Here is a 14,902-nt window from a genome sequence, read left to right on the forward strand (position 1 = left end):
ATTCATGACTGAATATTTTAATACTCACTCACGAAATCCAATCGTTAGAATCGTAAAAACAGTTCGATTTGTTGCCACACAGGTGGATTCTGTAATTAAACAGGCTCATTTATTTATTTTTTAAGGTCTGTTTATATTAGTTTATTTCAGACTTGCACCATTGTTCCGCATCCTAAGAAACATACTATACTTACCACTATCCAAAATAAAAACAAATAAAATAAAATAATAAAATAGATCCTCACAAGAGTCAAATGTGTAACCTTTAAATACGCGTCAAATGATTAAACATAATTTGCTGCACATAAAATCATACATAAATATTTAGCTGCATGGAGCCGTACCAATAATTAATGCCACACCGTTGCATACGTAACCTTGATCGATGCTGGTTGCTTAATTGCGTTGTAATGCAATTACGTAACCAGTATCGCTACCTAAAGCGAAAACAACATTAAAGGATAAGTATGTGCATGTGGCACAATAAAAGTGCCAAATGATTCCCACTCATGATGATGATGATGATGGGTGCATGCATATTACCAAAAATACCATTCAAGGATGCCTGCATGTGCAGTTTCAGTATCCAAAAAGTGCCAAATGATCCCAATCAACACGTAAATAAAATTACTTTACATGGTGACTGGAAATACATACATACATTAATCCGTACGTAGTATGGAATTGGACATATACATATATATCTATCGGAGAGTCATGTTGAATTATGCTCTTGAGGGAGATTACACGCCAATAAAAGCAGAATTTTCCTCCTTCATCGCGACAGTTGGTGAGACAGAGGAGGAAAAGTAATCTTTATTATTTACGTATTGTGATCTGCAAATATTTTATTGGGAAAAAAATCTGCAAATAAAAATTTTGGTATGGTTTCTTCCGTCGAAGTCACTCTCGGAGTCGTGCTCGTTGCCCTGGTTTATTTCGTCTTTGTGAGAAAGCCAAGGTGGAAAAATGCTCCGCCAGGTATGCAAATAAATATACAGATATCGTTACCAGTGGCCGCGGAAGTGGTGGTGATATTTACATTGTGGGATAGGGGACGGTAGGGTTTGTATAACATGGGGAGATGATATGGACATTAAGTAAGAGCGGGGACATTGTCCCACGCTTTTCCGGTCACCATTTGTGACAAATTTTGAATGTATTTATAATAATTACATGGCTGCAAACGAAATGTAGCAATGGGGTAAAACCAAATGGGAGACCAGTCCACGCGGTCACAGGGTCATACCTAGGTAGTACGACAACACAATGTCGATTTTTGAAATCCCCACCATAAAATACGGCTAATATGGCTGAAACAAAAAATTAACATTTTTGACCATTGGCGTCATCAACGTGGCGGCGTGACCTATTACGCCCATCTTCCAACCTGTCCGTGCTTTTAAAATTAGAAACACGATGGCAAAAACCGCATGCCGAAATTCGATTCCGTTCTAAAGTTAGGACAGATAGACGGATGGAAAAGAGGTTCACCCTATAATAAATATGAATCTTAATGTTTGTAACAGGTCCCCGAGGATTACCACTGCTTGGAAATATATTTCAAATAGTAAGTAAATTCAAAATTGGAAAAACAACATCACACAAATATTTACTGTTGCTCGCGGCGTATTTTTTTCTCAAGAGACAAACCGAACTAATAATAGCTACGTACATACATAGATATTTTAGGGGTTAACGAATACATATTTTTTTACATATTTAAACCTAATTTGTAACTATACATTTTTTTACAACTGATAGTTTCCTCCTAAAAATGATTTTATTAAATACTTTAAATGTTTCATAAAAAAAATATTTCGAGAAATCTTTCAAAAAAGGTTTTGCTCCCAGCAACAGTCCATCAATGAACTAAACACTCTTAGAAATCTAGTTGCGATTACCAACCAGAAAATGGACGTGTATTTAAATCTACAATGCGACGATGTAAAGTGTAAAACTCGGATTTCTTGAAATTTTGAAATTATTTATGTCGTTCAAGTCAATACAACCAACGTTTATTTATGCGAAGGCGGGAATTTGTCCAAATATTTTAGGTTAAATTTGAAAAAAACGGGCGAAACGTTGGTTGTACTGACTTGAACGACGATATTTGTAACGACGAGTTTTGTAACCAGTTGTTGGCCAATTTATAAAAAAATTGCTTATTTTTTCTAGAAACTTTAGCAACAATTGCATCAAATAAAATTTCTACAAAAATTTTAAATTGCACCGACAGGAAAAATTCCAGCACGTCACCTTCACCAAGTGGGCAAAGGAGTACGGACCCTTGTACAAAGTGAATATCGCCTCGTTAAAGTAAATCTCATAATTATTTCACGAAAAAAAAATCCAGCATAAAAAATATAATACACTTTTTACACGGGCTTTTTGGCGAAAGACGTATCGGGAAAAAAAGTTTTCGCCAAAGTGGTAAAAACATATCATGAAAGCTCAATATGGCGAAATTATTATTATCACCTTTGGCAAAATATAAATTTCTCGTTTATTTATGTAAAATCGGTTAAATTTAAGGTTATAATAAATTCTTGTATATTATTATTAGAAAAATTCAAAATTAACTAATTAATTAATTAGTAAGACTTATAGTCAGTTAATTCGTATTGTTGCCAAGTGTGGGTAATTTTTTCGTCGAAAGTTACTCAAAAACGACGGAATGAATTGTACCGTAAAACGTTCGAGACTTTTTTTCACTAAATGGGTTTTCTTTTTAATGCAAATTTTTTTCGCCGAAATGTTTTTCGCCAAACTGACCATCTTCCATAAAAATCAGGTAGAGTTATAGGCTTATTCCAAGAGTGACTGTCAATTCGGAAAAAGTCATGAGAAGATGAGACAACGTTCTCGCTTCTCACTCGCACAGTCAGAAAGAGAAAAAGAGTACCGTGTGATATCGACATGTCTTCCCGGCCAGCTAAGAGTTCAGATTATTGCACATGGCAAAGCAAAGCAAACAGATGTAAAAAATTCTGATTCACTAAAACTCTGATAACTTCCTGCCGCCTGCGATCGGGAAAATTTTGTTTTGTGTATTAAATAATATTTTAGAAAAGGCACTTATTAAAATATTCAAAACTTTCCCGATCGGTGGCGGCAGATGTTTAAATTGGATTTCAAAATTGCACTAAAAATGTATTTATTTTCGAAATTTTGAAATTCTGAAGCCATTATGGGCAAGGAATCTGCGAACAAGATCTTGTGTAAATTAGGACTATGAAGGAAACTATAACCGTTTCAAAGATATTAGGAGTTTTGGTTGGTTTTGGATTTTTTTCAGATGGTAATATTCCCATCAATTTAAAAAAAAACGGGAAAACACGTCAAGCTAAAGTTTTTGTTCTCATTCATCATGATTTTTAAAATAAATATTGTCGATTTTATGCCGGACCCGATTTGTTAGTTACTCTTGGAATAAGACTATACATACATGCAAACTAGTATTGATTTCGTGATAACTTCTTACCGCGTGATAAATACTTTTAGTAGTTTGTTTCTGAGTAGTAAATTTTCCATTACACCCACTAAACGGTAATGCCAGTTATTTATTACCAGTGCTGGTAGAGAACGTACAAATTCAGTTATGATTTAATACTGGTTTTCTACGAGTGTGTTATTTCTATCCTTTTCAGCATGATTGTGGTCTCGGACTATAAAATGGTGAAGGAAATATTTTCCGAGCCCGCATTTTCAGGGAGGATTGACTTTACAAACTTTGACTTCATCCTGGACGGCAAATTGCATGGAATCATCAACACGCAAGGCGAACATTGGGAAGAACTTCGGAGATTCACGCTCAGACAGTTGCGCGATTTCGGTTTTGGCAAAACCTCGATGGAGGACGGGATCATGTTGGAGGTGGCCGAGCTCATCGAGGGACTTAAAGGGATGGCCGGGCAGCCCGTGAGGGACGTTAAGGAGCGGCTCCAGATTGCCGTGGTTAACGCCTTGTGGGCCATTTGTACCGGGATTAGGCACAAACACAGCGATAAAGAGTTGATCGACATGACAGTAAAGACGAATGAGTAAGTCGTGCAAAATTGGGAGGTTAAATTTGCAAAAATTAATCGTTAATTCACTAATCTAAACTTTAAAGCTTAAATTAAATTAATTCAAATTTAGACTGTCATTCTATTTGCACAGATTTTGAAATTTATTTTTTTACATAATAAGGATTTAAAGGCTTTAAATTAAAGCTAAGGTATTCATAACTTGTAAATCAATTTACAAAGAAAAAAACTTACTAAATATTAGGCAAAATCGTAACATGTGTAACCCAATTTTTAATAACAAAAGATTACAAAATCTCGCAACCTCCGTAACTTGTTTTAAGATACGAAGAAATAATAATTATAGAATCCACGTAAAAATAATCAAAGTCTGTGGAATATTCTAATTATTTTTTTAGAACTAACTTTATTTAGTTTTAAATATTTGCTGCAACTTACATTTCAGTGATTACAAATATTTCTAATAATTTGCTAATTATTTAGTGTATAAATTAATTTTTCAATTTTTCTCTACTGATAAAAAAAGTGTATTTTTTTGCAAATATTTACAAGAAAAACTTTTTTATTTGAGTTCCTTATTTGTTTCCATAGCGCATTCCAGGGAATTTTGGAGGGTGGAGGGTTCATCATATTTATGCCCTGGCTGGTCAAACTCTTCCCCAAATTGGTTGGGTATGACAAATTGAAAACACAAATTTACAATTTGGCGAGTTATATGCGAAAACCAGTTACCGACCATAAAAAGACGAGACAGGATGGTTTCGACAGGTGAGAAATATCTATATTTTGCACCTTCACATAAAATTATAAATTGAAAAATGCTAATTTAAAAAAAAATAATTCATCAGAGATTTTACTGACGTGTTTCTAAAAGAAATCGCCAAAACTACGGACCCCAAGTCGGCATTTATGGGAAAACTGGGAGGTATTCACTTAAATATGTAATGAGCGTACTCTCGGCAGCGTTTTATTTCTCACAAGGGAAGGTTCCCGACTGCGCCGCGTCCCCAGGGTACCCACTATGTTTTTTAGAATCTACTAGGACCCTAAACGAAGGATCCATTCATATTTACGTGTTAATAGCATATTTGGCGCCATGACGTGGCGCCAAACTTAAAAATCAGTGTTTTCGACAAACTTCAAATCTCCATTACTTTTGCAGTTTCCGGGAGATTTTCAAAATTCTGGGCTCAAAATGATCACAAAGGTCAAAAGTTTAAGAAATAAATAAAAAACGAAATATTTTTATTTTTTTATATTTTTTTGGCGAATCCCCAAGCGTAAGAAAATTCCAAAATTTTGGCAAAAATTGAAGCAATAAATTTTATGAAAAATTTCATGGCATACGAAAGTTGAACTCTTTTTAATGATTTTTGGAAATTTTTTTGAAAATCCGCCCAGGATTTCAAAAGTTATTGCGGTTTCAAAAATAAAAACATACAAATTTGGCGAATTTGGCGCCACGTCATGGCGCCAAATATGCGATTAACACGTAAATTTGAATGGACCCTTCATCCAGGGTCCTAGTAGATTTTAGAAAACATAGTGGGTACCCTGGAGACGCGGAGCAGTCGGGAACCTTCCCTTGTCAGCCAAACTCATTTAGCAAACTTGCCAAGCTCTAAATATTTTGCAAAATATATAAGTTCGCAAATCTATTTCTAAAACTCATAATTTAATCTTGTTTCCACCAATTTCTGCAATTTGGCTGGTGATGAGTTTGTAAAATAATTCGGGAATTATGAACATACATTTGGGGAAAAAATTCCATAGTTTTCTATCAAAAGTTTCCCGCGATTTCGCATTGTTATATTCAATTTGCGAAATAAATATGCAAAATTTGACGAGAGTACGTTCGTTCAAATTTTTACGATAACGAGTACGGATTTGATTTTTTTCACAATTATTTAGAGGATAACCTTGTCGCAACTTTGGGCGATTTATATTTCGCCGGAACTGACACCACGTCCACAACGTTGGCCTGGCTGATGATGTACCTCAGCAAATTCCCCGATGTCCAGACCAAGTTTCACGAGGAAATTGAATCCGTTACGGGAAATAGTAGACCCACCACGATTTCAGACAGATCAAAGTAAGTAGAAGAATGGCTTGCAAATTTTTTTTCTTGGATTTGTAAACAATTTGTAAAATGTGACCCCTATGAAAAGCAAATGTTTACACTCTCAAATCCACATTAAGAATGAGATGAGGTGAAGTGTTGCACTTCACGGATTTGTTGAACTTTTGAAATTTTGCAGTTCATAAAACCATTATTTCTACATAATTTGTGCGATGGTTGGAATTTGTCAAATATTTTGCGTCAAAGATACCGAGAAATTGGTGATTTTTGTCACACAAAGAGAATGGAAGCCGAATTTGCTTCCTATGTTTGATTAAAGTTTAAACCCATTTTTAAATTCTTGCCTAAATTTTGTTTTTCAAATTCCAACAAATTGCGTAAGGTTGCACACATTGGCGTGAATGTTATAGTTCCAAAATGTACACAAAATCTGAGAGCTACACTTCACACCATCTCATTCCTAAATGATAACTCGAAAACGGGGCAAATTTACTCTGGATTGAGTCATTCTATTTGAGTATAAATAATTTTCTAAATTTAAAATTCAGACTGCATTTACTACTCAAATTGGTTGAATTACTTTTAACCGCCCTTTCCGTCTTATCCTTCCACCAGAATGCCTTATACGGAAGCCCTGCTGGCTGAAACGCTCCGATTCTCTACCATTACTCCGCAAGGGGTTCAACACAGGGCCCTCAAAGACCAAGAATATCACGGCTACTTCATCCCCAAGGACACGGTCATCACGGCAAACGTGTTTCACATCCACTCCGATCCAAAAGTGTGGGGAGATCCGGAGAACTTCAGACCCACCCGATTTTTAAGCCCGGACGGAAAAACGTTCCAGAGGCATGAAGCCCTCATCCCGTTTTCCACGGGGCGGAGGCAATGTCTCGGTGAAAGTTTGGCGCGCGACAACCTCTTCCTCTTTGCGACAAATATACTGCAAAGGTTTGAAATCGTGTTTGACAAAAATGGTCCAGATCATGGGTTCGAGCCTCAGTTGAATTTTCTATTAATGCCGAAACCCTTCAATGTGATTTTTAAGGATAGATTTGCCTAATAAATGAAAATCAACCTTTAATTGGAATTAGTCTTGTGTACTGTTGCGTTAGTCTGATTTAAATAAATTGAACTGAGGAAAATATCTATGACAAATTTTATGACAAATAATAAAAATTCATTATTAAACTCGGTATTGAAATGCATCCAGCTTAAATTAAAAACACATGCAAACTCAATTTAATTAGTCATTTTCGCCAAAATTTTAACATTGGAATGAAAAAGCGCTGCTTGTTCAGAATGAAATTGCCTTTGAAAAAAACATCTCTTAGAAAAGAGGTTTTACCTCGTTTCGCAATATTTTTTGGAGAATCGGTCAATCCCGATGTTTCCTACAAACGTCAGGTATGATCTTCCCTAAAATGTATACAATGAGTCATGCACGGTTCTTCATTGTTGGAAAAAGAAACTCACTAATTGGGAGGATTCACGCCATTTTCACAAATTGGGGATCCCAATCATGGAAATTTTGCAACCATGTTTGCATGGGTGTTATTTTTTTAATTTGGCTAGGAAATTTATGACCTAGGGCTTCGTGAAACTGATGTGTTTAATTTAAGGATTATTAAATAAATAAACTCGGAAGATGTTTTTTTTTGATAATTAATAAAAACTATTTAAGTTATAAATTTTTTTAGAGTTACACAGGAGTAACTTGAGTACCTAAAGTCCACTATGCATACTTATCTAATATAACTTGATAAGCGAGAAAAAATATATATGGCTTCAAATAATTTCATGATTATGCCGAATGCCATTTTGATGATATGATGCTAAATGTTGCGTTTGAGTGGCTAATCTCGTCTCAATTTCATTCTATCATTTCCAAAGTTCACTTTTAATTTTCATAATCTTTCCTCTGCGGTTCCAATTCTATTTCACCTTCCAGCTTCAATTGAATAATATATGTCATATTTCCTGTAGTTGGTTATGTCTGACTCTGATCTTGATATGAGAAGCAATGATACTGCGGTGTATACGTATGTATTGCAACCTTAGTCAGGTTTCGTACGACTGCAAGGAGTATTTTCTTGAATTCCTTCTGGCGAAAATCATAGTCGTTTATGCCTTTTCGCCAGAGGAAAATCAGGGCAGGTTAGAGATGGTCGTACGAAGTGACCTAGAGTACGAGATTTAGAATAGTGATGGTTTGGACAGCCGTGTTCATTAGGATCACGAGCTGGGATCATGATATCTACAGCATGGAGCAGGTAATGTATATAGCGTAAGCAGAGATAAATAGAGTGTAAGCAGATTGAAATCAGGAGAGTGTACTTTTAGACACGAACGAAGAAGGACGAGGTAGGGAACCATCAAGAAGATAAGTAGTTATAAGTTTCTCTTTAGAAATAGAATAAGTTTCACAAATTCATTAGTTTTAGGAATTATAAATAGTAACGTTAGCTCTCCCACATATTTAATAATATAGCGTTTTGGTGCAATCAATATTTTTCAGTCGATATTGGTTATAAATAAATATATTTATAAATTTCCTTAAAAGTGAACTAATTCTACAAAATTTATTGCATAAAAGTCACAAAATAAGGGACATCCACGAAAGTGGGTGTGGACAGGGACACGCAAACCCCAGATTAGGACAGGGGGCGTTACAGTATGTATGTATGTATTGGTGGGGTGACGATCCTGCCATTGTTAGGGGCCGTCCATAAATTACGTAACGCAAAAATCGTCATTTTTCAGACCCCCCCCCCCCTCCCCCTCGTAACGGCGTCGTAACGCTTCGCAACTACCCCCCTCCCCCCTCGTAACGTAACGCAAAATTTAATTTTCCCCAAAAAAAAGGAAGCAAACAAAAGACACAAAATTAAAGGGTGATTAATGGGTGGTACCACCATTTCTTGCCGTGATTTAATTAGTAAAAATATGGCACAACCTTAAAATGGGTTCACCCGGCTCCATATTTCCAAAACTAAGAGCGGAACGCAAAAACCAGCAAATTTTTTAACTTTAAAATAAAAAAAATGCACCATTCTCAATAGAGGAATGCAGGTCCGAGGATCGGGAATCCACCGATTCATTTTTCTAATTTTAAAGTTAAGGCTCCCTTGTATGATGGTTTTGAATTTAGTGTCTTAAGTATATTCAAATACCGATTTTGAAACATGTTCATCTCCGTGTGTATTAAAAAACCTCCAGTGTGCAGCCTTCATTTAGCCCGCGTCAGGGACATAGTCGTCTTCTATAGTTTTATCCGACTTGACCAACCCCCGCAGTGTTAAATTGTTTCTATATTATATTATTATATATATATTTGTACCCATTTGTTTTAAGTATTTACAAATCCTTCCCTTTGACTATCGAGACCAGTGGGACTCGCTTCACTAAAGTTTTGAACATCCAAAATTGTATTTGGAATGCATTATCAAAATACATTCGTAAAAGTCATTTTAGCTTTCACGCCAATTTCAGCTAAAAATTGCAACTTTCAAGCCGTATGGATATAGATACTATCCATACCGCTCACTAAGCGGTATGGGTAACCTCTAGGGTCACTCAGGTTACGCTTTGCTCACATATAGCTTCGTATTCTTTCATGAGAAGTTATTTAGTATCACCGTCAGTCTAGGGATAGGCAGTGATATCACCTCCTTGGGCCGTGAATTCACGGGTCTGAAAGACTGCAGATTCACGGCCTTCAAGATAGGAAAAGCCGTGAATTCACGGCCCCAAAAAAAAAATTTCTAGGGCCGTGAATCTGCAGCTTTTGAATTTTTAAGGCTGTGATTTCACGGCCTTCAAAATTTTTTATTTTGGTTTTTCGAAATTTTTAATTTTTCTGAAAACTTTAAAAATGAACGCATCGGACCAAAAAATAACATACATTTTGTTATGTATTTGATGCAATTTTGAAAAATATTCATTCGTGCGAAATAGGAAGTAATTCAATTTTAATTGAAAAAAGTGACATTTCGTAAGTAATGAGCACGCTGGCATGTTCGTCGTTATTACGAAACGGGATTTTATTGAAATTTTAAATTTTGCTTTGATATTGTAATCTACATGAACTTTTAACAGAAATGTGAAATGGGACCCCACCTAACCACACCCCCAACATGGGGTAAAGTGAGATTTTGGTCACAATCAACACATTATTAGCAAAAATAAAGTTTAAACTTGGGGGAGCTTCACCCCACTTGACCACACCCCCAATATGGGGCAAAGTGAGATTGTGGTCGGAATCAACATATTATGAACAAATATGAAGTTTTCAGTCGAACTTCAATCGGTCGGAGCTCAAAATGATGAAGATTTTCGAAATTTTCACAAAAAATAACATGTAAATCCGTTGCAATATGAATTTGTGCATTTGACCACCCCCACTCGAAAGGGGAGTGGTTGGAGCTCAAAATGAGGAAGATTTTGAAAGTTTTCATCATTTTGCACAATGCAGTAGAAGTAAAACCTAGTAGCGTACGTAACAAACTTAACTTAAGATAACCATTCACTTCAGTAACAGTCAACCGTGCTAACTGACTGTTCTGAGGCGAAATTCACGGCTCTGAAAATTAATTTTTTTGGGGCCGTGAATTCACGGCTTTTCCTATCTTGAAGGCCGTGAATCTGCAGTCTTTCAGGCCCGTGAATTCACGGCCCAAGGAGGTGATATCACTGCCTATCCCTAGACTGACCGTACCGAATTTCATCTTTTTACGACAATTTCTGAAAATCCATATGGGTTACCCCATAGCGTCACTCGACATAACAATTTTATTAATTTCACATCATTCTGTTCCATTATGACCCATAAGCATCCTCTACCAAATTTGAGCTCCATTCGGTGATTTTTAAGAATCGGTATTGGTCACACGCAAGTAGTGTTACCGATGAGTTGTAATTGAGTTGTAGATGAGTTAGCTATAAATTTACTATATCAGTAAATATTCACCAACTTCTGCAATATTGAAATTTGGAGCCTTTTTGAACTCCCAGATAAATTAGGGATTAAATGACATGAATTTCAAATAAATATCAAAATTGTCAATTGTCAATTTTTAGGCCAGCTTGTCCAAATCTCATTTACAACTGATTTACGACTCATTTATAACTCGTTTAAGTTTGGCTTCAAACTAAAAAGGGTACAATTTTTATATTTATTTGAAATTCGTAACATAACATCATAAATTTATCTGGGAGTACAAAAAGGTTTAAATTTCAATATTGCACTTGGTGAATATTTATAGCGAATTTGTGGCCAACTCATCCACAACTCATTTACAACTCATCGGCATTGCGTGACGCAATAGGGTCCTTCCAGCCAAAGATTTTTCTAATTTGAGTTCATATTATTCGATTATGAGCCATTAGTGACCTCTGTACCAAATTTCAGCTGTCTACGACAATTTTGAAATTTTGGTGCATAATACCCCACCCACCTAGGTGACCCTCACCGACCAACCAGTGCACCGATTTCGCCCACCTTCCAACGCGATTATTAACTTTGTCCAGTGTGCATGTGGTAAAAATTTCAAGTCAGTCGGGTCAGCCGTTTTAGCTCTATCGTGCCGGACAGACAGATAGACAGAAAGACAGACAGACATGGCCGTTCCGTTGGAACAACGAAACAACGATGCCGTTGGCATCGAACGAACAAACCTGGCACCCCCATTGTGGGTACCCTGCACGGAATTTTATTTAAATAATATTATCAAAATATTTATTTCTCGTTGAATTACGTTTCGATATGCAACCAAAAAGTGATATGTTTTATTTTTCAAAACTCACTATCGGGGGGCAAACCACGGGATCATTTTTGGAGCACTTTAGTTTGAAAGGCCAACTCTTGTGAATACATGTGTAAGTTCGTGCTGATCACGAATATGCGAAAAATGGTTGTAAACATTTCCCATTTTTTGAACGTTAAAAAATCTGCAAAATTTGTACATTTCCTAAAATTTCCAAATTTAAATCTCGTCGTCTTTCGAAATTTCAATAGAACAAAAAGTTTAACTATTTTACTGCCTGCAAAAAAATGTTGTAAAACGACAATTTTCTCTTGCAAGAAAAACTGCAACTAATTTTTTATGAAGTTGAAAATACCGTAATTACTCTATTTATAGCGGAGCTAAAATCCAAAACTGGGTGTCCCAGACCCGGCTATAATTGGAGACCCTGCTAAAATATTTTTCGGCCATAATTTGAGACATTACACGATCAGATATAACTCATATTCACACAATTTTAGTTTTTTTTTATTTAACAAAATGCAATTAATGTACCATTCACTAGAAATCTAAATTAAAATCATAGTCTTTCATCGAAATTTAGTACCTTTCAAGCTTTTTGTAACAACTGTATACATTCTTATTTAAAAATGCAATTTATAGTTCAGTGAAAATAATTAAAGACGGAATTTGGCGGGACAAAAAAAATTTGATCCGGATAAGATTATCAGCCTTTGTAGAGTTGATTTTTATGAGTCCAACGGTCGAAGCATTTTGGTTCTACTCCGCCCGTTCGCCGGGTGGGAGGAGTCAAAAGATGGAAAATCCGCATTGTCTGCGATTTTTAGCTCAAAGACGGGTCAATATTTTTGAATGCGGTTGTCGCCTAATTTCATTCCCTACAACCCTTTTCGAGCGTTTTTTGAAGTTAGAAGACGAGTTTCGCGATTTCGCGAATTTTTAGTCCTTCAGAATTAACACAGCATGAGATATTGGGGGGCTAATATAGCGATAGATGAGAAATAACTAAAAATATTCTTCTGTCTGTAGAACCGCAGGGAGTGGTCCTACACAAGACAAAGTATATATTTTCTGAATCCTCGCGCCGACGCCTTTTCAACGATACCCAACTTCTGGGGTTATGTAAGACTTGACCTTTCCTCACCTTTAGTCTCAAATCGTGAAATTCGTTTTGAGAATTTCAAAAAACGTTCGAAAAGGGTTGTAGAGAATAAAATTAGGAAACTTTTGGCGAAAACTGCATTGAAAAATGTTGATCCGTCCTTGAGCTAAAAATCGTAGATCATGCGGATTTCCCAACTTTTGACTCCTCCCACCCGGCGAACGGGCGAAGTAGAACCAAAATGTTGCTACCATTGGACTCGGAAAAATCAACCCTACAAACGCTGATAATCTTATCTAGATCAATTTTTTTTGTCTGGTCAGATTCCGGTTTAAATTATTTTCACTCATTTACATAATTTTTAATCTTATTCGTTAATTAACTGAATGTGCGGGATTTTGCTAGAGATCCTAGAAATACTAATACATACAGTTGACTAGGCACGCCATAATTAGAGACCGGCTACAATTAGGGACCCGGCCAAAATTCTTAAATACTCGCCTCTAGACCAGGCTATAAATGGAGACGCGGCTATAATTAGAATAACGGTGGTATTCTGAATGAAAATTTTGAGCTTGAGTGGGAGTGGCGACTCACATTTTGTATCCTTTTAACATGTAAAGTGTGAGTGGCCACTCCCACTCAAGCTCAAAATTTTTATTCAGAATACCACCGTAAGGCTATAAATAGAGTATTTATGGTATTCGCATTTTTTAATGAAAAGTGTTTATTTTTCTTAAATTTTCTTGGAATAAAAAATCAAAATATTTCAATTAAAAAAAGGCAAATGTTTGCATCTGTTTTAATGGAAAATTGAGCCGGGGATGTCTCGAGGAAAAAGGTGCGAGTAAATTTGCTTATGATAATCGTATGCGACACATTTAAAGCTAAATAAGGTCTGAACTGTTTTCGAATTGCACAAATTCCGTTTGAAATCGAACGGAACTACCAGACTTATTTTTTAAAACCGCTGATTTTATCATTTTTTCTTACGTTACGTAACGCAGGGCTATGACCCCCCCACCCCCTCGTCACATCTCGTAACGCAACTCCGAGACCCCCCCTCCCCCCCTCTCGCGTTACGTAATTTATGGACGGCCCCTTACTTCTTCAAGTCTACACAAATCCTCTATCCCTACTTTAACAGAGGATTCCACAAGGGAATGCTGCCCTATAGTAGCAGTAGAATAAATCTGTATATTGTGTGGAATTAGGCCAGTGAAAGTTGTAGGATAAGTGAGCGGTATTACGGCTGCCAGAATAGAGTAGAGCCCACCAGAATAAATCATTCCCAGAATAAAGGATACTAATTGCCATGAAACTAATAAAAACGCGTATTTCTTGGCAGTTTTTGTACTTCCAAATACATCAGAGCCATCATCCAATTGCCCAATGAGGGCAGCCATTGACCAAAATAATTTTTCAGTAAAATTACTTACAATATGTTTGGATCCCTTGGTTAGTGCGATAACTGTGAAGCTAATTACGACTAAGGCAACTCCAGTGCAAATCCAAGTTTCAGAGTCAATAGGCAGCAGTAACGATTCAAAATTGAAACTTTGTTGGGTTGAAACAACCGTGGCCAATTTAAAAACTTCTGATCTAGCCCCGCTAGAAAGTATGGAATATCTTGTACGCCCCTGGACTTTGGTGAAGATTTGAATCAAACCAATGGATAGAACGTAGCGGTCAATTGGTAAATTGATAAGTGCCGTGTTACCCCGACTTGTGTAATTGTGCTTAATTGCGACAGTCATATCAGTGCAGGTGGAGGGCGAATCTGCCAGAATTCGCGCCACATTGTTGATAAGCTTTCTCAGTGTCACCAACATAAGGTGGATCAAATATGAAACTATTTACTAGTTGGGTCCCTTGAAAGTTGGTATTTATTTTGCGCCAATTTTGATCCAATTCTTATCTAGACGTT

The 14,902-nt window shown here is 36.3% G+C and overlaps 1 protein-coding gene across 1 annotated transcript; it reads left to right on the forward strand.

The window, feature by feature from the left end:
- Nucleotides 1-727: 727 nt before the first annotated feature.
- LOC110862224 (farnesoate epoxidase) lies at nt 728-7,259 on the forward strand. The gene is made up of 8 exons (XM_022111407.2): nt 728-981; nt 1,530-1,570; nt 2,240-2,319; nt 3,651-4,043; nt 4,620-4,796; nt 4,877-4,953; nt 5,940-6,120; nt 6,724-7,259. Exons 1-8 carry the CDS (start codon nt 885-887, stop codon nt 7,169-7,171), a joined length of 1,494 nt encoding a protein of 497 aa, XP_021967099.1. The 5' UTR covers nt 728-884; the 3' UTR covers nt 7,172-7,259.
- Nucleotides 7,260-14,902: the final 7,643 nt, after the last annotated feature.

This window comes from Folsomia candida, unplaced genomic scaffold, assembly GCF_002217175.1.
Source record: "Folsomia candida strain VU population unplaced genomic scaffold, ASM221717v1 Fcan01_Sc051, whole genome shotgun sequence".
Lineage (NCBI taxonomy): Eukaryota > Metazoa > Arthropoda > Collembola > Entomobryomorpha > Isotomidae > Folsomia > Folsomia candida.